Source organism: Diorhabda carinulata, chromosome 8, assembly GCF_026250575.1.
Source record: "Diorhabda carinulata isolate Delta chromosome 8, icDioCari1.1, whole genome shotgun sequence".
NCBI lineage: Eukaryota > Metazoa > Arthropoda > Insecta > Coleoptera > Chrysomelidae > Diorhabda > Diorhabda carinulata.
Window position 1 is genome coordinate 20875848 of NC_079467.1, and position 25281 is coordinate 20901128.

The window sequence follows — 25281 nt, forward strand, 5'->3', positions numbered from 1 at the left end:
TAGTCTGCACTGATAAAGTTGAAAATAAAATCTATTTTTTTTACTTCATGAGAAGTGTTGGAAATTCTTCTCCTTTTCCTTGAGCCCTTTCTTCCTTACATATCCATTTCCTTAAATTGTATCTAAATCTTAGTTCTTACCGAAATTTGTGTCTAAATAAACAATATTGAAGATTTTTTCAAAAGAACTGACTTTGCTAATAAACAATCAAACTTTAAAACTTTAAAATTATTGAAAACCTTAGTAAAACCATATTATTATGGAGATGGATGAAATATAATTCAGAATTTCATAATAAACTTTAAAAATTTAGTATTGTAGAAATGGCTGCACTGGTTATTAGATTCGACTTTTAAGAATCGTAGAGAACAACCGGAACCGCGTAAACAATTAAGAAAAAATTCACACGCTGGGAAGTTTGCACACATCTCCTGCAGCAGTTTTAAGAAGAAGAAGGAAATTTATTGTATCGACCATTCACCAGAAACGCGCAGTATTATAGTAACATCCAAAAAATACGGTAAAACCTGTCTACAGTTCCAAATGATGCGATATTATAATCCGTAGTGTGATATTACTGCAAGACAACTTCTAGACAGCTTCCGATGAAAACATTGAAAAAAATGAGTTGGGAGCACCCTCCTTATAGTACCGATTTGTCACTATGCGACTATTATTTATGTGGTCCATTGCTAGAGGTATTTGGCGGACTGCGATTGGAACGTGACAAGCCGAGAAATTTTTACGACTTAGAACTTTGGTATAAAATTTCTTCAAGAATCAAGACATGATCTATTCTAATTTGTTTTCCTTGCAAATGATACGAAATAAGAATTAGAAAATTTGGCAGTAATTAACAACTTTGCGAACCATATAAAAATGTTTTTTTTTTTGTATCATTATTATTTTATGCTAAAAATCGAGATTGCAATGACTCATTTTTGTTTGATTTTCATAAAAAGTGTTTCGAAATACATCAATTTATTTTGGCTTCATTAACCTTCAACTTTTTCCCCACATGAAATTGGATAGCGTCCACTATTGAAAGTTTTTGATAGAGGTTATGTAATTCTTTGGACATTTTCTTTTTGCTCCTCATTATAAAAATTTTTGTCGCAAATCACCACGATGATTAGTCTGCATTTTTGTATGTTTACTTGGTACTTAGAAATATTTATTATTCCATCTTATCTTCTATGAAAATCATATTCCATCATTTTTGACAATGACAGTTTACTAGTGAGTTTTTTTGGCATTCTTCATCAAAATTATTTGTAAAATGTTGCGGGGTCTTATAGAAAAAATTCCCAGTTTCATAGTTAAAACCGTAAGTATTCATTTCATTACAATAGTTATTTAAAGTAAAGGCCAACGAAAATTAAATTTGAACGTCAGAGAATTACTAATTAAAGTTAGAGATTAGTGGCGATGTAGCTATAACTTCGACAACCAAAAAAATATTAGAATTCTCATACTTCAGCAACAAAACTATAAACGAAAACAACGTCGAAATAACTCGTAATAATCTCATTATTCAACACATATTTCCAAGAAAGCCACATATCCAAATCAATGAAAATATTAAACTTCTTAAATATAAGTAGTCGATAGTAAAAAAACTGCAGGATTATATATCGTAGTCATATCCTGTCCGATCTTATTAAAAATATTTTGTTTTATTAAATCTAATGCTTGGTGTCCTAGTGACTGAACAGACTTTCAACCGTATGGACGATTGGATTATTCGCAAAATCTTAGTTAAGCCGTATTCTCTTGATAATATTCGTGCACGAAATAATCGGAAACCTAACCAAGAAGTTTGCAAATCACACATGGGATATAGAAATATGGAATTAATGGCTCTCTCAGAATGAGCTTTGGAAGGAGATAACGTCGTATTATTACATTATAGACAAATGAAACTCAAAATTGGCAAGTATTATATAAAGATCAATGAGCAAGAAATGGATGAGCAATAAATAGAAGATTAAACATGAGAACTAGCACACGTTTATAAATAGGGGTGGCATGAACGAGACAGTTCATGCCACCAACAGTACAAAACGGAACAAAAAACATATTTGTAATAGTACAAATGAGAATTATTTTTTCTTAAATTATCAATTATTTATTTATATCGTTAATCTTATACATAAAAATCTCGATCCTTGCATAGTCAACAAAATATTTATTTTAAAGAAATGTTTCTTCTGGCTCTTTTATAACATTTCAGTATTTAAAGAGGTAATAAAATTTACACTAAAAGAGTAGAATTACAATACATAGTAATTCTGTTTTATTTTTGAAGGTTTCGAATCCACAAGTGAATCATAACTTTATTAGATCTCTATCTAGAGCCAAGAGAAGCTGTAGCTGTGCAGATGGAGATTTAAGTACAAGAGCTTCAAAATTTTCATTGTCAGAACGAGATAATAATGAACGCAAAGGTGGGAGTATGGATGTTATCAATACTAAAAGTAAGCTCCCCAGATATAAATTGTCATATAATATAATATTAGTGTAAACTAATTGTGAGAGCGTTATTTTGAAATTTACAATATTGGGGAAACCGAAATATTTTCAATGAATAATATCAATTATCTTCCGTATCAATAACAATTTGTCTTGTAGTATGCATATTTTCGATTCCGGGCCAATAGAAATCAATTGATTTTTGAGGAAAATATAGTCGAGATAGCTTTTCCATTTGACTGATTCACTCGATTCAATTATTCCCAATAAAAATCTGCACAGATAGTTTGTCCATATTTCAGCACTTCAAAGTATCAATTTTAGGCATACTTCGCCAAATATACAGAAGTACCTATTTAGAATTTTTTTGAAAATTTTTCGTCTGCAGTCGTCAAGTTGGATACTCACAAATTTGTTCACAGCTTTTTGCGCTGTAATTGATGTTTCTCTATGCTGACATATATTTTTGGCCGCATTTGTTGCGTTACCCCCATTTAATTAGCATAAAATGGTGGATATGGTATCTTATTTCAGATACACCGTAACATTATGATCTGTTTGGTTATTTGTTTCATTACAATTTCTAATTTTCAGGCACTGCATTCAATAGTATTCCATTCTACTCAACCATATCTAGAGACGGTTCAAATAATCAACAATTTAAATTACATAAATCAAGAATAGATGAGGATATTCGTGAGAACAGAAATTGCGAAAGATATCAACTTGAAGCAGCTAGACCGAAACCTCGGTATAAATTTAATGTTGAAGAATGTAACGAATACAGTTTTTCGAAAGATGTTTTACAACCAAAAAATCTTAAACCATTTCGATCACCTCACATGGAACTTGCTTTGACCGTTGGAACAGAACGTTTACCTTTGATAAAGAAGGTATCAATGATTGAAACTATCAACAATTCAAATGCTACAGATATCGATAATAAAATATCTGATGAAATAAAAGGAAACGACTACTCACACAAAGCTATAAATGAGTCCTCCAATTCAAATGATGAGGAAATCCCAAAATACGACTATAAAAAACTTGGATACACCTATTCTAATAACTACATTCCACGCCCTTCTTATTCAGAGTATATCAACTTGAGAACTAATATGACTAATTCACAAAATAAAAACATTTTGAATACCAAACAAGACATTCCTGCTGCACAATGGCGTGGTTATAGTAATATTTCCAATGTAAATGAAAAAAATCCAGACGATCTTAGCTATAAGCAAAATAAAAAGGATTCCTATGAAAATATTTTAGTTGAGAATAGCACCAATAGAAATATTTTCACTAGTGGTATTAAAACTACAAGCAAATCTGTTTTTTCGAGCTCACGCTTGAGGCGATTATATATTAAAAGCGGACAGACAATTCCATCTTATTCCGATTATATAAAATCTCAAACTGCACAACCTATATCAGTTCCAAATGAGCTACCAAATAAATTTGATAATTTGGGTACCGCAACAACTCGCACTCTATTGGTTCAGAATAATACAGATGTTGAACAGAAACGACAATTTTCTAGTACTCCTCATTTGGCCGTAGGAAAAAAAAGTTATACAAATTCGGACTTTAATTCTAATAACTCTTACACACAATCTTCAAACACAGGTACTGCTCTTTTACCATCTGAGAATGCGAACTCTGTGTCTCTAATATCCTCCAGAACATATTTTATGTGTCCATCGTATTCCGATTATTTGAAAACATCTCAAAAACATTCCATCGTTGAAGTTGAACCCAGTAAAGACATTAAACATTTGTTCAGTAGTAAGATTGTTAACACCTCAGATGTAGGTCAAAACCGTCCGTTAAGTACGAAAAAATCAAACAGAAATACTCCAACGGTGCAAACAATAGTAACCTTGAATAAATCACAAAAACGGGAAATATCTTCAAATGAAACCAGTATATTCCACAGAAGGTCCAGCGAGAATAGTAAATATACATCATTAGACGATAATCATTCTGTAGCCGCCAGGAATCCATTGTTGACAACTTATTCAAAACAATATTCATCCAAAAAAAAATGTAAGCCAAAACCAGATCCATGCGAGGTAAGTTTAATTCATTAATTAAATGAATTACTTCAACTTATACCTCATTACCAGTTCCACTTATTCTGAATTATTGCCAGCTGATCCATTGCACCATTTTAATTTCTCTTACATAAGATCATTTAGTGGGAAAATATTATACCTGTGCAGGTTGTGGAGTAAGCAACACTTTTTATTTAAAACTGCTTTTTTGTAGGATACATTGTACCGTTTTTCACCTTGTTATCTTTGATTTAAAGCTTCTAACATTTCATGCATGTGAATCTATTCATATTCTCTCTTCAAATATTTTTATTAATGTTTAAATTCACAGATTTACTTTGTATCTCGTTTCGCTTGCTAATATTCAGTATTAGTGACTGTCCCACGCAATTTTGACCACTATATATCTCGAAAAGGCAAAGGTATCACCAAAAAACAACTACAATGTGTTAGTTATGAGCAGAATCTACAGCTGCACAGCCAAAGCCACAGCCCACACAAAGTTGTGTAAAGCAATAAAATAATTTGGAAGAGAAAGTATGGATGTAAGAAAACGAAATATATGGCAATCAATTGATTAATAAAAGTATACAATGGAAACAAATACTGTTTCAAAGGGGTAACTTAATCACAATATACAGAAATTGAATGTTGGAAAAAATAGTTGAAATGAGAAGCAAGATCTCAGGAGCCACAAAAGCAGCAAAAAACTTCCCAATAATATTGCAATCAGTGAAAACTGTAGTTTACAAAACAATTCTCGTCCAAAAATGATTTACTGCTCCGAGCTATGGATTTTATGAGGCTACGAGTAAACTGGAAATGTATTAGAGAACATATTGAGAAACATTTTTAGAGAAATTCAATCAGATAATGGCCGTTTACGACAGACTATCGATAAGAGCAGTTGAAGAGAAAGGGAAAAATGAAGAACAAAAAAGAAATGAATAGAAGAGGTGGAGAATGATATAAGAAAGAAATAGAAAAATGAGCCATTAGCCGACGCGATGTTTTGGAAGTTTTAAGCCGTAGGTAGTATTTTAAGCGAGCAGTTACTTCGTTACAACTTTCAAGCCGTAATTTTTAGAAAAGTTAATCGTTTACTTTACGTTTTACTTAGGACGAGTACGTCCATATGTTTATTATATGTAAGAATATGGAATAAATCGTTACCCTGACCGAACAAATTTCCCAGCAAAACGTAAAAATCGTAGACGTCAGACAATTTTGCTTGTATACGATTCAATCCCACATTTCAACTCCATGTCTGCAATTGGAATAGAAAGGAGATTCTCTTTAATCACTAAAATTTTAGTTAAAATAGATATTGTGTATACTAGAAAAGCATATTGGTGTGGTTTGTTTAGAATTGCTCAAGCAGGCCGTGTTTTTATGATATAAATTTGACAGGTGAAAGATATATTAATTTTACTGAGAATATTCTTTTCAATTAATGAAAGAGCTACTAAGAATCCAAGACAGATGAATTGAAAGCAAGGGCAAAATACTTTAGCTTGCTCGTTCACCTGATATAACCTCTATTGCTTTGTTTAATGGGGATATTTAAACGGATTAGTTTATGTTACAGTTCCTACCAAAGTAGATGATTTGGAAAACATGATAAGAGCACGTTGCTAATCTTTTATAACAGAGAGCAAGCATAGGAAATTTACTGTGAATGAAGGTGGACATCAATTGAGCATCAACTGCAGTTAATGTGTGATTTTATTCCAATTATCTTAGTTTTTGATCTCTCTCTGCTTTTCAGACGAAAAAAACTATATAAATATTTGTTTGTCCAATCTTCCAGTATATCTTTCGCGATCCTGACACTATAACTTTCACTGTGGGTAGATTTTACGTTCATACATATCAAGCTCGAATAAATATTCAAACAACATTGTAGTTTATGAAGATAAGAATATTATTAAGATAATTTTGATATTTTCTTCTAACAGCCTGAAAAACCAAAAAAATGTTTCCTCCCGTCAACAGTGAGATTGCCCCCATTTTCAAAATGCAGTCCCAAATATAAACCTTGTCCGATACCAGACAAGTGTCCGCCGAGAGCCGATGATTGTATGTGTGTGAAAGCAAAACAGCTGCCAGTCCTCCACCCTGCAGGGTGCATCTGTATTGATCCATATATTCCAGAGAAAGCGCCTGGTTTGAAACGACTTAAATTTGTTGCTCCTGATCCACCCAGGATTTGTCCTCCACCTATATGTGCCGATGCGGTCAGAGCTGACGATAATCTTGTCCAGAAACCGAAGAAATTGAGGCCCATTAAACCCAAGCCTTGTGACTGTATCGAGCCTCCTCCTATGGTGGATGTACCTCTGATTAGACTGAAAAAAATTTGCGAAGATGCAGACGTGAGTATATAAATAAACAGTTCAGTTTTGTTTTTGAATTGAATCAATAAGCTCGGAAATGTAAGGGAATAAAATTCATATATTTAATAGTTGGATCGAACACTTTTGAAATAATTTGAGGCATAGAAATTAATCTATTTCGGTATGCCCGATTGTATTGCAAAAAGAATTGGAGAACGAAAGGAAATACTCAATTTCGGATCGAAATTATGTTGTTTTCAACTAGGTTAGTACATTAACTAATACGAAATACTGGAGATTCTCGAGGATTGGCGAAATAGTGATCAAGTACTAGATCAAATATTATCAGGGGCTAAATCTTCGACGAAGCATATGATGATGTTTCTCGACAATTATTTAAATCCTCCATATATTGTTCCTAGTCCCCAGTTGATAAATACTCAAAAAAAATTCAAAATTCAAGCTTTTTGTTTATCTATATATTGGTTTCCTTCACATAGTAATTTCGAATTAAAACTTAATAATGTTATTTAATTTCCAAATAAGGTTTCGATACTCATTTTTCAAGTACACCAAAGCTGAGAACATCCTCGTACAAGACAAATAGCAATAAAAAGTTTATCGATTTTTCACTGACTCTTCTCTTTGACGTCCGATAATTAATTAGTGGTTAGTGGTACAGTTTCAAACATTTTTTAAATATCGTTGACGCATGAAATTCCAATTAGATTATAAACTTTTTATTCACCAAGATGCAGCATTTTTTCTTTTCAATATTTACTTTATTATTTGAAGGAATATCCGAAAAGTAGTCTAACCCTTGAAATTCACATTAATTTCATTCAATGTACCAAATATATTCCACAAATAGATGGTAGCTGTTCATTCAGAAAAACCAATGCTTCGTCTTTCAGCTTTCTTGCGAAACTCATCATGAATTTCAATACAAAAGAAGATGTTCATGATCACTTCCCATTTCTTTAGTTTGATATGCTATTTGAAGTGTGCTATTCAATGGACGAGATTTGATGTACTTGAAAAAATTTCGAGACATATTAAATTTGGAGAAAAATTTCTTTAGATTTTACAATCTTTGCTATGACTCGAGTTAAATTGTACTGGGACCCAGTGTCTATATTATTCCATAGTATATCTTAGAATGTACCGAGATAATGAAGTAAAATGAATATATATTGAAGTTTATATAAATCATTTTCAGGATATATGTTACCCCCCAAAACCATGCCCTCCACCTCCACCTTGTATACGAGCGGATGATAATCTCTGCGTGAAACCAAAGAAGCTACCCATTCTTGTAAATCCTGTGTGTCCGTGTATAGAAGAAACGGTAAAGGACGCACCACCTTTGAAGAGATTGAATCTCAAATCTCCCGAACCACCAAGAATATGTCCAAGACCTTGTATATGTAAAGTAGATTGTCCTAGAGCAGATGACAATTTAGTGATCAAGGCTAAGCCACTTCCTCCAATTAAACCAGGTATTAAAAGATATCCTTTCATTGTTCTTTATCGTTAGAATTTGTTCTAAGATACTGTGTATTTCTCAAAGATGATCAATTTTAGTATTTATATAAACTAGGTCTTAAAGATTACCCATGTCAAGATAATTTTGTGGTTTGCTCCCAGTAAATACGAGGACTACGTACATTTCCTTACTAGCTTTGACTTATTTTTATAAAAGGGAAGTGCTTTGAGGGCTGCTCTGCTACTCCACCTCAAACGGACAGAATTATCCTCACTCCACCAGACATTGAGGGATTTATTCCAAAAATTTGTAACCTTCCTTCTTGTCAATACAAGGAGGCGCATGCTATTTTTGTAATGTCAATTTTAGTCACCACCTTTTAAGGGGGATATCTCTGAAAGAGGTGGAACTAGGAATTTTTGTTGAAGACACGTACTCCAGCGACTTTTTAGTTTTCAAACCATCCAAAAGTAATATTTTGGAAAGTACGCGTTTTCTTCACCTCTTTATTTGCCTGAAATCGAATTTTTTGAAGCTTGAAAACCGAAAGGAATTGGGGTAGCCAGATCAGGTGGAAATGAATTACTTACATTTATACACTAAGTAAACTCATCTATTCATCGTTCAGTAAACTATACACTAAGACTTAATACCAAACACTTTTCTAATACTTGACATATTAATTTATTTAACACACCGTTTACTTATCTATCTCGAGGTGTTAGGGATGATCAGGTGGTCAGATTATTTCCTAACTTTTTAGCTGATAAGCAATCTAGAATTTACACCCAAAAAGAATTTCTCGAATAATTCGATTCTAGAAAGTAGACAAACAAATAAAAAGGTCTTTCTTGAAATAGAAACATAATCATCATCATTCGGCCTTATCTCGTCCACTGCAGGACAGTTTCCAGTTTTCTTTGGGATGGGACAATGGTTTCCCCCGTATGGTCTTAAGAGATAAACCAAGGCTCGCGTGGGCAGGGGTGCATTCCTGAAGGAGATCGGTCAATTATCGGGACCATAATTGAGTATCTACCCGCGACACTAGAAATATAAACAAAGCGCCGCTATAACCGGTTTCACAGTCTTAGTCGTGGACGAGTTCGTAATAAATTGATAGAACTATATTTTTTTGTAATACTATTAGAAACGATCCCCCATCCATATCAATAATTCAATACGGTAATTAACAAATCAGCAACAACAATGAATAGAGGCTGTTAGCTGTGAAAAACTCTAATTTATATAATTCAAAAATGGTTGAAGTCGATCGATTTTTTAGTAAACGATATCTTGTTGTCGATGATCGATGATTTTTCTAACTTTTCTTTAATATGTATACACTAACACTGTAGTAATTGAGTTTCAATTTATGTGGAAGAAATCACACCCTCGCTATAGTAATTTTGATTTTTAGGTGAATGCCCCTGCATAGAACCTGAAATGGTGGATGTAGAATATAAAAGGTTAAAATGTATAGAGGATCCGGAAGAATGTCATTACACAGATCCTTGTGAAGTACCGCACCCAAGAGCAGATTTTGGATGTTGGGAATATTATGTTCCCGAACCAAAGCCAATATGTCGGGAAGTCGAAATCAAATCTCCGAAGAAACCTTGCAAGAAAAGTAGGAAGAATAAAACGAGGACATAATGTATTGTTCTTATATTTTTTTGTGTTCCAAATTAACTGTTTAAAGAATTTTGAGATATATGATTGCCGCAGACTTATTTTGTTCACTATATGATTTAATCGAAATCGAAATTGTTTCTCAAATGTTGTTAAGTTTATAAATTTAAGATGGATGCTTGTGTGTAGAACAACATAATCAAAGAATTTATTAATAGTAAAGAGCACATTTGATGATAAGTCAAAAAGAATCTTTTGATATATGAATTTGAATAGCGATGGAATTAATTTACTAAGTATGAATTAACTTTGATATACATACTGATAGATCGGCACCATTTAAATTGTTACAGATTACTGTTTATACCAAATGTGAAAGATATGAGGTAGCTATTTGATAGTGTCAACAAAAATTTAAGTTTATCTATAACAATTAAGAAAATTCTTTCTGAGTGATTGTGAGTGCATTAGAAAGATAATTTGATTAGAAAGTGGTATGTTGAATATTTCATTTGATTCTGTTGAATCTGGTGTCTGGTGTGTAGTGAGTCTCCCTTTTCTAGCTAGTGGCATTGTAATGTACAGAATGTGTCGTCATTTTTTTTATTCTAACCACAAAACTTTGTAGTGTCATTTTAGAAGATGAAAAAATATTCTTCTAAAGAAAGAGTTGACATAAGATTAACTATAGGCGATTTTCTAGGATTCTTAGACACAATTCTTGGACGCAAATACCATCCATATCATATTCAGACTTTTACCCCAGATTAGGCTTTTGCTTTTGGGTCATAACTTCCAATCTTCTTATATTCAATAATAAAACAACAAATATGAAGATTGATGATTTGAGTATCCTTAATTATTGTTAAGCATTCCACTTTTCTGAAAATGGGAATTCATAGAACGGAAAAACCTGAGAACATGAAATTTCATTCATCGTTGACCTAATTTGCTATTTAGAATTCAAAATTGTGATCAAATATAGGACACTTTATTTAAAAAATTGTATATTTGTTCCGTTTGTCTCCTTTTGAGACTTATTTTTAATACGATTGATCATAGTGTGTTTTGAGCTATATTTGAAACTAAATCAATTACCTCCTAACAAGTTTTTCCATTCACGCACCAACTAAGAACCATATGGCGCTAAATTCTAATACATAAGTTTGTCCAGTAACAAACAGCCAAGAACTTGAATAAATGACAACATGGTTCTCCGTATTACATTCTATGCATCGATAGAGGAAATAAAATGCATCTCTAAAAAATGATACGTGCTCAGGAGCTCATGAAATATATTTTTTTTTTGAGCAATTGGATGAGAAAACACAGGTAATATCCTTAAAAGGTTAATATTTAGATAGGGTTTGTCGGAAACCATATCATTGGTGCTCTTTTCATTTGGATGGCGACCATCATTTAAAATTATAATTTATATCCTGATCGAAGGAACCGTGTAGTGAATGCGATATCATTCCAACCTCTTAACAATTTTTCTCAATCGGCGAATAATAATAGGGAGGTGTATATAGATATAACGGGCAGCGCCACAACATAATCTTACTAAGCTGGAATTCCTGGAACCTTTAATATTCATAAGATGTATACGGTGAACATTGTGAACATCTACTTTATTACATTCTCAGTCCTTTGCAATGTATCATATTTTATTATATTTCACATTGAATTTTATTTTTTTGATAAGAGAATGAAGAGTAGGGTAGAAATTGAAAACGAGTTATCAAAATATTAGAAATATCATACAATGGATAATTTGTTTATTACATGCGAATGAACTTCCTTCAGGCACCTATTCGAGTATCTTGATGGACAGACTACGAGCTCTAAAGGATTTTCTGGTCCAATAGCAAATTTTAAAAAAAATTAATTGAATTTGCCAAAAATTGATTGGGAAGAGTTAAGCGCTGACCAGAAGTACTTGTATTTGAAATTTGTCAAGCAGTATCAACTGAAGTACTGCCCGAAAACTTAGCAAAAAGAAAATAAGGAAAAGCTGCCCAATTTCGCTGGTTAATATCTGCAAATAAAATTTTACGTTTATATGTCCCGTGTGAAACTCCTCGAAATCTTTTCGCCGCATTTATTATTAAGGTTTTGATAACCAAATAACAGTAGCTGAAGGTAAACGCGCGTCAGATAGTGTAATTGTGAGGGTTGGTGTAAATAGTGTGTTCAGTAGACAAATCTAGCCCAATTTGTTAAGATTTATGTGGTCAACATCTTGCAAGAATGAAGCTATTAATTTTTGGTAAACTATAAAATATACTAGGTACCTACATAATAGAGAAGTCGATGATCCAGTGATTCAAATAAATGCGTTGTTTACCAACTCAGAAAATATTCTTGCAGGAATGGTAACTCACTCTAGGAAATATATTAGGAAACTCAAGTTTAGGAGGATTATAGCGGCTAGATAGATACCTAATAAAAGTTTTATGTGTTTTGAAATATCCCCTTCCTATTTTTATGTATCTGAGTATATGGATTTGATAAATTGGAATCATTGCAAATGCAGTGAACCTCCTATTTTGTTGCGACTGACCAATGAAGGAATTAAGAAAATGGTTCGGACAGGATATGACCCAGAGCTTCCAGCATTTCTCTGCCATTCCCAGGGTGTGTGTCAAAATTGTTACCCAAGCCGCACTAGCTGTATCAGGACATGGTTTTATTTTGGAAAAACTGAAATCAGGAAATAGTATGCCAAAGTATGAGACAAAAAAAGATTTCAAGACGGTAAATTAGACAGGGTGTGTTGGAGCCTCCTTCTCGTGGTGACTTCTTTGGTAATATTTAGCTCAGTATAAGAAAATATGAGTTGAAAGCTTTTTTTGACAAGTTTTGGTATTTTTTTGTTCCATTAACAAATATTGACACCTTTGCGGCATCGAAAAGCGAATTATTTTGCATTGTATATTTAATGTACTAGTTTCAATAACAAAAATGAACTTTTATTTCACTATTACAAGTCAAAACGAAAACATTGTTTATGTTTGTCATAATTAAGTTCCATCCTAATGGACAGTCTTTTCATACGATATATTTCAAGCCTATATTTCCTATTTTAAGAATTATGTGTTGTACCTATTATTTAAAGCAGGCTGAAGGCAGAGATCGCATTTTATGAGTACTTTGACGAATCTCAATTCGTCTTCATTTTTCTATTATATGTATAGCAATCGAAATTAATTTTTCCTACTTCGCTTTCACACGTCGTATTTAATAAGCTCTTTATAAACATTAATATGCCTAGCAGCAAAACTTACCTAATAAGTATACATTGTTTAGTTGATAAATGACTTACAATGTCTAGAAAGGATGTTCATTGTTATCTTAAAAAATATATTATATTATATATAGTACTAGTAATAATTATATTCAATGTTATATTTGAAAAGTTACATAAGAACAACAGTTTAGAATTGGAGCGATATTATAATGGGAAATACAAATGTTGAAGGTACTTATTTCAATATTTTTTATATGTACTTAGTGTAAATTTATTATTCACATAGAAACCTGGAACAGTATTTTTACCTTGATGTACAAAAATAATTTATTACACTTAGAAAAACAATGTTGGCAGTAGAAAAATATTGTAATAATCTACTGATCGTTTTTAAAAATAGGTTATTTTGATTTCCGAAGATCTGATCAATTTCCAAAGGATTCCAATACAATTTTATTTAACACATTACCGCAAGTTGAAGACTATATTCTATTTACGACTATAATAGTAAATAGGTATAATACCGATCATCAAATAGCAAAAATGTTATCAAAGATGATCTCAATTTGTAAAATAATAATCGGCTCACAAACTTAGATAAATAAAGAGCCCATCATTAAGAATTGTTTTATTACAAGCGAAGCTAATTTCAGTAAAATTAAATACAAAGATGAAGATTGTGCAAATTGCTTACAAAATAAATCTGCCGCGGAAATTGCGTGGTGTGGCAATGGATCAACCTGATGTCTATAAGAATTTTTCATTTGCAGTGACTTTACTATTGTATTCAATACAATTCGATATTCTCCAAAACTTCACGGGGCAAAGAAAACCCTATCACTGCATCTAAATTGTTGACATAAATCAACAAGCCAAGACAAGTGTCCAGTTCATCTATTTCAAAAGATGTTCAGGAAAAGAACTCCGAATATTCATACGGATTGATCTCAACTCCTAATCCGGATTGGATGAAGAAAAAAATTTGATTTAAAAATAGTCCAATAGTTCTTCATCTGTACCTAAGCAATTTGACATAGTTTGGAACCAAGGAAGTCAAATAAGTGGTAATTCTTCGACTGAGTCTCTTAAGTCATAGTTGAAGATGAACAAGGAATATCATATCAATCAAAAACTGAACAAAAGCTGCCGTGCACTACCAATAATTGTACGTTCAATATCAACACAAAATAACCGGTTTATTATCATTAGTCTGTTGATTATATAATCATAACGAATACCACTCAAGCAATCGAAAATAATCGATTATTGTCTCACTAGTATCTCGATCTACATTCTGGTTATACATAAATTACTACTGGTGAAATAATCGATTATTTTGAGGCTCTTCTGATATATTACATATTTATTTTCCTTCTACCTTCTGAAGTGTCGGTCAATAATTTCGGTTCCCGGTCTTATAGTATGCAATTTACTCTTTCTTACCTGTATCCTACCAACGTTGTCGTTTTTTCCCATTATTTTGAATACCACAGTTAATACAGTGTGGTATTGATGGTATTATTATCTTCATAAACAAGTAATAGATTGCTATTATTCTTTCCAGCTTCCAGTACATGTTGTCGAACAAGAGACGTCCTCTGGCATCTCGTATTCATCGGTTTCGCCGTGAATTATATGATACGATTGAATTTAAATATAGCTATCGTATCTATGATACGACCGAAACTTAAAGATAATATCTCAGTGACTAGTGAATGTCTTGATGATACTATTCCAAGTAATAATACAATCAATGCTGAATATGAACACAATTACACGTTACCCTTCTATCTAGTGAGTTGAACTTTTGATGAGGTAGTCTTTTGAGCATGAACTCTTGGTTGCTATACCCAGCTACCAGTTAATTTTATTATTAAATTATAGATATAGAAGAATTATTATTTTTTTAAGGTCAACTTCCACTTCTTGGCAATATCTCACTTATTTTATACACTTTACTGTTTTTTTTTGTCGTAAAAAAATCAATTTTTCAGATAACGTCTTGTATAATAGCCAAATAGAATAAATTAATAGTGTCAATCGCAATAGACGAAAATATTATCTTTTCAGGTTAAAACCTTGAGATGGCGCACAGGATTAATTTATGGGACTTTATCATTTCTAATAATATAAACAGTCTGGTTTAGAATTTTTATTCAATTATTTTCAAGGCTCTTAAGTTTCCATTTACTTCACAAAAAGCATATTTAATATACAAAATTTATAACGAAATCAAAAATAATTTTGTAAAGGGCTAGTTTCCGAAAAAATTGGAATGGATGGAATGTCTTGCTTCTGATGCACAAACAGATATTGAATCTTCAGTGACTACAGTGACAATTGAGCGTAATAATCATATTGACTGAATTTATTTCCCGAACAATTTTCACATTCGACCAATTGATTTGGAAGGTACAACTGGCAAACTTTGTTGTTTAAAGCACAAACTTTTTCTTGTTTCTAATACTTTTCAAAAAACCAATTCTCTTATTTCTGATGTACAATTTTGCAGCAAAACCAACTAATATTTTTTGGGTGCGCGAAGAAAGGATGTCTGTACTTAGTTTTCGAAATAATCTCTTAAATATATATGTCTCTTTACCATGCTGCAAACATGAACTAGACCATGCTTACAATATGACTTTTGCTCTGTGTCAAACCATTTATTTTTATAATGAGGAGTGCTAGATGTTCCAGGTTGTCTTCAAGGTTAGTTCAAATTATATTTGCGCCATTAAACCAGAGAGAGAAAGAGTGCAAATTGTACAGGGTCTCTTTCAGCTAAACTTGATGAAACTATTTTTCTACTATTTACTACAAATTTCGTCAAATATATTGCTGACCTAACCAGTGATTATATTTGAGAATAAGAAGCAACCCATTGCAATTTTGTTTTTAAATGGTTTTCCAATGCAGCAATTTTTGAAAGTAGACAAATAAAAACAAAAACATTTAAGTGGATATGGCTTTATTGTTCTACAAAATATCCTTCATTAAGATCAATACAATTTTGCATGCGTTTGAAGCAATTGTTTAAGGATTTTTTACAAACATAAGATTCGAACGCATAAATCGCTTCTTCAGGTGTAGAAAAACGTGGGAATTGTACGGCGTATAACCCATCAATCAATCCCTTTCAATGTTTGAAAAAGTATTCCCTCACTTAAATGTCTTATAGATATTTCAATTATCAAATATTTGACTGCCATCATCCACGCTATGTTTCATGATGATCTCAAGAATGTTTCGATTTGGAAATACTGACACCCAACGAATTAGCTTTAAACGATAGATGTGAAAATACAGGGTGTCATTGTTAAATGTTTCATGAAGTTGATTATCTTGGATAATATATATTAACTATTGTGAAAATTCTCAGAATGCAACGGCGCTTCCAAAACTAGAGAATATAACTTCATCAACAGAAGAATATTTTGATTGGGATGAAAAAGAAGTGGGATATATTTTGGCTAGTTTTTTCTGGGTACACTGGATTACTCAAATACCGGGAGGAATCCTCGCTACCAAGTACGGAACCAAATTTGTATTCGGTGTGTCAAATTTTATTGGAGTTGTAGTGAACTTCGTTATTCCATGGTTCGCTAGAAAAGGAGCTATATATCTAATATTGTTAAGAAGTATCCAAGGCTTCTGTTGCGTAAGTATATACTTTTGTTAAAATCGCAGATCTAATTCAGGGATTAAACGAATCAATTGCACATCGTAGATATACCACTCAATTTAAAAAGAAACTTACCTATTTGTTTGAATCTGCTTACTGTATTATCAATTACATGATAAGTAACAATCCATTCAATTGAGATAATTACAGCGCAAGGGGATCAACTTCACGGCCCATATTGTGGACGAGTTCCTTGTTCTAATTTGTTATATATAATGTCGTCGATGTAACCTTTGGTAACTGCGCTTGATTTCCAGGTTACTATTATTCCACAGCTATGATTTCACAAGCCTCGCTTATACAATAAGTAGGAGCCAACTTATTCATGCCAATTCTTTGTATGGTATATTTATATTGAAGATACACCACTACTACACCAACACTTCGATAACCAAGTTATCGTCTTCAGAGACTGAAGGTAAACTAGGTAAGATAAACAGTTTATCTTCAGTCTTCTGGTTATCGAAACGCGGGTCAGACATTGTAATTGTGAGTGCTGGTAATAAATGATAATGAATAGTTTGTGGCGGCATGGAGTGGTCGTTGTGAAAGATATCTCCTACATATTTATTACAATTTACCATGTAAACTATATAAATGTGTTTTAGTGACAGATGTATTGACTCTAAGATATCCGTTGTAATCTTCTATATTTTCAATTTTCCAGGAATTTAACTATATAGGATGTCTCATAAATAATGAGGGTTTCTAATGTTCAATTTTTTAAAATGTGTAATGGCATAAAGAAAAGTTTCATTATTTGAAGTATAGCCCATCGTATTCTATTGTTTTCACCCAACGTACAGCAACCTCTTTCAGACCGTGTTGAAAACATTCTTCAGGCTTAAATGCAAAAAAAAGCCACACTGGATTGTCGACATCAACATACATTCAAGTTAGTTGTCCACTATATACTTCGATATTGTTATACACAAATATAAGCTTATGATACTTCAAAGAATAACATATAAATTTTAGATAGAGAGTAATGGTATATTTTAACGTATTCAAACGGCAACTTTCCTCAAATATATCTTTAGTTCATGGTCAGACTCACCGAGGAAATTTTAGGCATTCCTAAAATATATTTGGTCTGCTTCCCACTGGTTTTTGAACTAATAATTCGAAAATCACAGTCATTATCGCTTATCTGTGTGACTTACTACTTGGGATTCATTTCGCTTATTTTTCAGACAGTTAGTTTTGATTTTAGTGTGTAACGCAATAACCTAATGTTTCTAGCAACCCAAATGAATTACGAGACTTGATTAAAGTTCAATTTGATATAATTGCAGGGTTTTTCTTTACCTTCAATACACAATCTTGTATCAAAGTGGATTCCTCCGAATGAAAGAAGCAAGTTCGTTACTGCATATACGGGTACGTGAGAATTTCTCATTATTAAAGTTTATATGAGGGATAGGGATAACGATAAAAAAAGCTGAAAACAAATGAAGAGAAAGTTTGTTTCTCCAGAGAGAGAGAGAGAGAGAGAGACCGTAATCAGAAAAAATTCTCAAACGATTTAAGATAATTGACACACAAGGAGTTTAGCAAATTAGTCTAGCCCTGAATTGATGTGTCCAGATCCGATACTCACAATCAAATCGTAGAAGTTCATTGTTAGGAAGCAATGATATTGATTTTTCCAAGGTGTGTGCCCATTGGGATATATCTGATGGACACAAATGTTCACGATTATAATGAAATCCCAAATCCTTTCTGTATGATCATTTTGTCTTTCAATACTTCATAAACCACATCGTTGTAGGGAAGTTGCTAAATTATCGACCGAAATAGTTTTAGTGACAATTTAAAAAAAGTTGTTGCGAAGTCATGCGACGCAAACAACAGAATGCAGGTGCCATCTTACTGTATGACATCAAGCCGCATTGCTATAGCAACGCAGTACACGGTTCTATTAAAACAGTGATATGAAAATGCACTGAGATCAATCTGAATAGAAAGATATTTGATTTCTTCCAGGACTGATAATAGATTATGACGAAAAGTACTATTAGCTGCTATAAATATCCCTGTTGTTCCACTTAATCACTCATCGCATTTTCAAGTTATATTTGGATTATTTTTTTATTTCATATAACGAAAATTGGGGATTACAATTAAATTATGTATACGCAAACAATCATTTTTCTGAAGTAATTTTAATGGAATCTCTACATTTTAGGTAATTCTATTGGTGCAGCTTTGACTTATCCTTTCTGTGGATTCATTATAGAAAGATGGGGCTGGGATAATGTGTTTTATGCTTGTGGAATATTGGGAACCATATGGTTTCTTGCTTGGTGTTTTTTTGTATACGATAGTCCAGCTGAACATCCTCGTGTATCACATGAAGAAAAAGAATACATCGTATCTAGTTTGGGTGAAACTGTTTCTAAAGTAGAGGTGAGAAATTTTTTAATTCGCCAGGTAGAAATATATTTTTTAATTTGGAACAAAATTATGAATAGTAATTACTAAAGCTGATAGTATGCTTAAAGTTGTCTTTAAAGTATACGATGAAGATACATCCAGTGAAAGGATTAAATTGGTAAAATTATAATGCAGAGACAATCTCATTGATATTATTTTCAAATTACTGTCTTTTTATTCTGCGGGTATTTACCTATGGAAACCTAAGAATGACTACATTAGAAACCTTTTAGCCAGATCTTCATCCGACCGCAATAATGATGGATTTGGAAAAGGCATTAATGAGAGTCGTGCATTTTTACTCATTTTAGCCAATGTATCTGAAGGCAAATCCAAAATTGTGAACCACCAAAGCATGTTGACGAAGCTGAATTTTCTACGATCTGGACACTTCTTGCATGATCGGCTTATTCTTAAAAATGAGTACGTTATGTTAGGTTAGGTTTGTATGTGATGAATTGCCGTTACAATGAATTGTCGAAGATTCAATAACGACGCCTGTTGATAAACTTTTAGCTTTCATATTATAATGATCCTTTCTCTATAACTCTTGTTTTGAATAATTATTCTCCGTTAACATCGATTTCTATGCGTCGTATTCTTCTTCTTTTCTTTAGCCAGCGCTACATTTATTTGAGAACTAGGGCCTTTTCAACAGTCGACTACCAGTCCTTTCTGTTTTGAGCATGGTCCCTCCAACATCGAACCCCAGGCCGGATCAAATTCGCCTCAACGTCCTCCAACCAGCGAAGGTGCTGACTTTCTCTCAGTCACCGTCCTCCAGGAACTCCATAGATGGCTCTGCGCGGGTATCGATCAGAAGGCATCCTCTCCATGTGTCCCTGCTACCTCAGATGTACCCCCCGGATGAACGCCTCCAAATCTGGATCGTCATACATCTGTCTCAACTCAGCATTCCTCCGGATCCTCCACGCATCGTTCTCGCAAACAGGGCCAAAAATATTTCGTAGAATATTACGTTCCCAGCAGTTTTTTGATATGTGATTATTCCAATTTCATTCTTTATAGTGATAGGAAGTTATTATACATTATTAGTGTCTACAGTCTTCGGTCTGAAGATGGTTATCGAAACGCTTGTTAATGGAAGTTTCTGATTCATTCATCAAAGTACATATTTTAAAAGTGCAGAAATACTATATTCATATTGTATGACGGGAGAAGCATCATAGTGTATAATGGAGGAAGCTAGTTTTATGTTCCGTAAATTATTCTAGATACCAACACCTTGGAAAAGTCTTTTGACATATTTACCATTCTGGGCAACAGTAGTGGCTCAAATAGGTGCTAACTGGGGATTATTTACAGTCACGTTGAACGGACCTGCTTATATTAAGTTTATTCACGGATGGGACATTCGTTTGGTGAGTACTCTGAATATTTGTTTTGTACGTATATTCTTCAATAATATGATATTTAAGGAAACTCACAGTTACACCATATCATTTAAGAAGTTATTGCTTCCGAGATTCTAAGAATTGGAATCCATTAATATATTTTTTGAGATGGTGAAGTTAATTTCTTTCTTTATTCTCAAACAGCTTTGATACAAGATTTTGTGCATTAGTCAATACTAAGTCAGAACGTCTCATTCTAATTAAATAAATTTTGGTATCGCTAGGTCCTAGCATAATCCTTATCGTTTGAAAGTTTGGCCATAAAATTTATATTGTCAGTTGTATTTGTATGGCATGTATAATTTCTATCTATGAATGTCCTTCAGTTTCATTTATTTGCAGACAGGAGTCCTCTCTGGAATGCCACACTTATTAAGAGTTTTATTTGCTTACTTTTTTTCAATTCTTGGCGACTATTTGATAAGAAATGAGAAAATGAAAAGGACGAATGTCAGGAAATTTGCAACATTCTGGGGTGAGTATCCTTTTTTTAGTCATATTTTTACCTAGGGTGGTTTTTAGTGTAGAAATTTCACTATAACTGAAACAAATTTCGAGTTAAAATGTCAGTCAACTTTAGGCAACTTCTAAACTTAACTTCAACTAAAATCCATTTTTAAATATGAGAATTTACTAAAACTGTTAAAAAAATTGTTGTAGTTCAATATTTTAGGTGACTTGCCACTTTTTTTGGTAAAATGAGAACAGAAATGAAGTAATATTTTGAACAAAGCTCAAGGAAATATTTCTTTTTATAGGATCTGAAAATGAAACTATAGGTATATGTATCTGATTTGATAAGGTATTAAAGGAAAGTGCTCATGATAAAAATATTCAAAATGCTGAACGTTGTAAGGTATCAGAAACTTATTGTATTAAGTGCTGAAGATTATACTTGACGCCAAATTGAAGTGTATACAGAAATATCTTAACGTCGGTGTTAACGCATTCTAAAAAAAAATACCATCCATGAAAAATTCAATAACATAAAGAATTTAAATGATGATCACGATCGCTGTACGCAGTTTCGAAACATTATTCAAGATTTATGTAATCGTATTCCCCGTTTTAATAAAAAATTATGTCTTGTGATGAGGTTTCGATTTTCCTTAATGGATGAGTAAATTGTCAAACTTGTACCACATTTCTTAAAAGGTCTTCGGGATGCGATTCATATATAACCCTCAGGCGTATGCAAACTTAAAATCGACTCAAGACTGCATTAGTTATAGCTCCAAAAAATTTTTGAGATCAACAAGGGTCGGAATTTGGTTTATTACTTAGTGGGCAGTTTTTCTGGAGCAATATAGCCTTACAATATTCATTTATTGAAGTAATTGTATGTTATTTATCTATAGAAATCAGAAGTATTGAACTGAGTGTAGAATTTTTGAAAAATAATTTGATTTAAAGCTTGTTTTTTTCTAAAAATGAGATAGAAACAAAAAACTAATGGTATAATGTACTTTTGATACATGGAAAAGTTTCACTGATCCAAAATACCACTAAAATTATTGACAAAAATAGATTTCAATTTTGTACCTTTTGTACTGTAACTGTTTTGTGAGCTCATTCATATTGAGGTGGGTTATGTTTGTCCTAACAATATGCGGCTCAATGTGAAGCTATTTTTTTATTTCACCCTGGATATATGTCCAGAGTCGAGCATTGTATATGTTATATCATCTATTTTCCAGCAAATGGAGTTCAAGGAGCTTTCATGCTTGGCCTAGCTTACTCAGGTTGTGACAAAATCACTGCAATGGTTATGTTGACGCTTGCAGTTACTGTCAATGGAGCAATGTCTACAGGAGCACTAGCAGGACTTGTGGACATCAGTCCAAATCACTCATGTTAGTAATATATTTCTTGCAAACTCATACAATTTGTAGATAGTTTATTCCAAAAAATAGAAATATAAAGGTTCCAGAGGTGAGAAATTGGAGAAATAATTATTTATAGAATTTAGTTGGGTTTGAAGATAATTGAGTTTAAAAAGCTTTTCAGTCTCCTCTTAATTTGTACTTTGAATGATTGTTAATTGTATATTTGAAAAATTTGGAAAACCACCTGAATAAATGTGATTTGGATATCGCGCTCTCAGAGAAAATTTGTGAATTTTCTATAAGATAATTTATCATATGAAAGCCTTGATAGCAAAATATTTTTCTTGCTTCTCGCTTAATGTTTTATAGGATTTTATCTAAATTCTTTATGCTTCCCTTGGTTTCATTTCCATATATATATATATATATCTCCAGGTTTCCACTTCTTAGACCTTTTTGGATGAATTCTCTTGAATACATCCACTCTACTTTATATAAATAAGGTATTTTCAAGTAATCTAACAATTCCAAAAATAAAAATCTAGATAAATCTCAAACATAAAGTATCATGTAAAATATGTTTCTATTCTTATGAGACTGTCATTTGATGTATGTTTTTTAGCAATATTACTGGGTATAGTAGGTACTGCTGTTGGATTGGTTGGTTTTTGTACACCAGCTGTAGTAGGACACTTTACATTCCAAAACGTGAGTATATTTTTGACGTAGCAACAAATTAGTCATCGGGCTCCACTCAACTTGTATAAACGTGTGCGTGGCGTGTCAAAAAGTTGAGGGTAATCGACCCACATCGGTCGAATTCCCAGTAACTTCGATTTTTTCCCAATTTTTGGGTCGCAAGAAATAAGGTCGCGGCCTAATGCTAAACAGCCTTAATATACTATCTATTACTAATTCAATATATTCTGATCTTCGAACCATTTGAATGTGGATCATTTAATTTGATTTTAGCAAACAGCGGTTCAATGGCAGAAAGTATTCTGGGTGAGTGCAGCCATTCTGTTCATCAGTTGTACCGTCTACTTTATATTTGCAAATTCCGTAATAGCTCCTTGGAATGCATCAAAAGAAATTCCAGAAAGTGAAAATATGGTTGTGAAAGGAAAAAATAATGAAACAATTAATGGTGAAGTTAGTACAGAAAAAGAAGAAATAGAGAAATATTCTGTCTGATGACGAGGCTATAGTTAAGACTATATATAAGAGTCAAGAGCTAGAATAAATATTTATTGTTTTGTTTCTTTCTAAAAAACCATTGTTTACACTTATATTTTGTTCATATTAATGCTCCCACCAACTTCCCCCATCCAAATTAGTTTTTTAGCTTTGTATGTTACAAATTTCAACCAGAGTATGATGAATATTTCATATGCCTTACAGGTACCACTGTATACTAAGATATTTCCTCATATTTTTCCAAAAATGGTACATTATGAGCTCCTTTAAAATACTTAATGGCAAGTTAACGAATGTGCTCCCCAAAAATTCTCTTGGCAAATCTAGTAGTATAACTAAAAAAATAACTTGCGTTTTTTTGCGCTAAAATTAGTTTTCAAGGCACTAAACTTATCAACCTTTACAACACCTTTATATCACCTTTTTCATGTCGTATCTCCAATATGCCCTTCCTTTCTAGGAAACGTTTTGTACGACCCAATTTGAGTGAATCTTCAAACTACAGAAGAGAGCTTTTAGGTATTTGCTCGAGTCGAACTGTAGGACAGGGTCTTTTCTAGAAGAATCAAAATATTTACTTTTCATTCTTTATTTAGTAAGTTAATTGCACTGCTATCTACCTAGGAACGCGGAGGATCTTTACCTATGCCACGTTCAGAATTAGTTGAGGGCTTAATACTGTACATTGAGAAAAAAGCACCATCATTTGCCAATTGAAATCTATAAAATCCATTCCCATTTTTCGCAAATCATTATATATTTTAGGATTGTAGTTTTCGTTTGTATACTGTGAACTTTTTTTATTTTCATAACTATATAGTTATTTGTGTGTTTATTTTCTAGTTATTTATAGGCTCTTGTCTACAAATTGTGAGCAATTTTTGAACATAAAGCATTTTCTCTCTCTCTTTCTCTCTCATAGTTGTATGATTTTTGTACATATATTGACGTCTACGGGGTTATAACTTTATATATTTCTTTCTAAACAATATTTGTTCAACAGCGTTTTAAAATGACATTTCTATTACTCTACTACTTTCTTTTCGTGAGTTTTATTAATCCCAATATGTACATCCTTTTAAACTAGGCTGGAGACACTTCTCAATTCACTTTAGGATTGCATAAAATTTTCTGTCTTCTTTCTTTTCATTTGATCTCTGATCGCGTCCTTTAGACTATTTCTTTCATTCTTCTTCAAGATTCTTCTGGCTTCCCTTTTTAACTCTTTGTATGCTTTACCATCTCGCTTTTCTGGAAAACACGTATAGTTGCGTTTCCTACATGTATCGCCTTCTATTTCTTTTCCAGTTTACGTAATAAGATCTCTGATGTGACTAAATTCCTTTTCAATACTATTAAGTTTGGTGACTTTAGTCCTGCTTTATTGATGCCATTGTTTCTATCTTCACTTCATCACTATCCAGGAACGAGTTACAGTGCTTTCATTCCTGAGATATGCAAGTTTAATAAAAAAAGAAGATAACAAAATACT

At 32.5% G+C, this 25281-nt stretch overlaps 2 protein-coding genes across 2 annotated transcripts; both read left to right on the plus strand.

Moving 5' to 3' along the window:
* The first annotated feature begins 1184 nt into the window (after positions 1–1184).
* LOC130897413 (uncharacterized) lies at positions 1185–10080 on the plus strand. The gene is made up of 6 exons (XM_057806250.1): positions 1185–1327; positions 2309–2477; positions 3067–4547; positions 6488–6904; positions 8085–8364; positions 9772–10080. Exons 1-6 carry the CDS (start codon positions 1280–1282, stop codon positions 10005–10007), a joined length of 2631 nt encoding a protein of 876 aa, XP_057662233.1. The 5' UTR covers positions 1185–1279; the 3' UTR covers positions 10008–10080.
* Positions 10081–13290: 3210 nt separating this feature from the next.
* On the plus strand, positions 13291–23881 carry LOC130897012 (sialin-like). Its single transcript, XM_057805485.1, has 10 exons — positions 13291–13464; positions 14798–15027; positions 16613–16891; positions 18211–18295; positions 19104–19324; positions 20587–20733; positions 21109–21241; positions 22464–22619; positions 23215–23300; positions 23565–23881. The coding sequence occupies exons 1-10, from the start codon at positions 13443–13445 to the stop codon at positions 23784–23786; spliced, it is 1581 nt and encodes a 526-aa protein (XP_057661468.1). The 5' UTR covers positions 13291–13442; the 3' UTR covers positions 23787–23881.
* The last annotated feature ends 1400 nt before the right edge of the window (positions 23882–25281 follow it).

What these genes read in the sequence shown, in the direction of transcription:
- LOC130897413 (XM_057806250.1), top strand. Translation starts at nt 1,280, where the DNA reads ATGTTGCGGGGTCTTATAGAAAAAATTCCCAGTTTCATAGTTAAAACC. An exon ending in GGATGTTATCAATACTAAAA is followed by an intron (nt 2,478 to 3,066) that starts GTAAGCTCCCCA and finishes TCTAATTTTCAG; the next exon opens with GCACTGCATTCAATAGTATT. An exon ending in AAATTTGCGAAGATGCAGAC is followed by an intron (nt 6,905 to 8,084) that starts GTGAGTATATAA and finishes AATCATTTTCAG; the next exon opens with GATATATGTTACCCCCCAAA.
- LOC130897012 (XM_057805485.1), top strand. Translation starts at nt 13,443, where the DNA reads ATGGGAAATACAAATGTTGAAG. An exon ending in GGGAAATACAAATGTTGAAG is followed by an intron (nt 13,465 to 14,797) that starts GTACTTATTTCA and finishes TATTCTTTCCAG; the next exon opens with CTTCCAGTACATGTTGTCGA. An exon ending in AAACTGTTTCTAAAGTAGAG is followed by an intron (nt 19,325 to 20,586) that starts GTGAGAAATTTT and finishes AAATTATTCTAG; the next exon opens with ATACCAACACCTTGGAAAAG.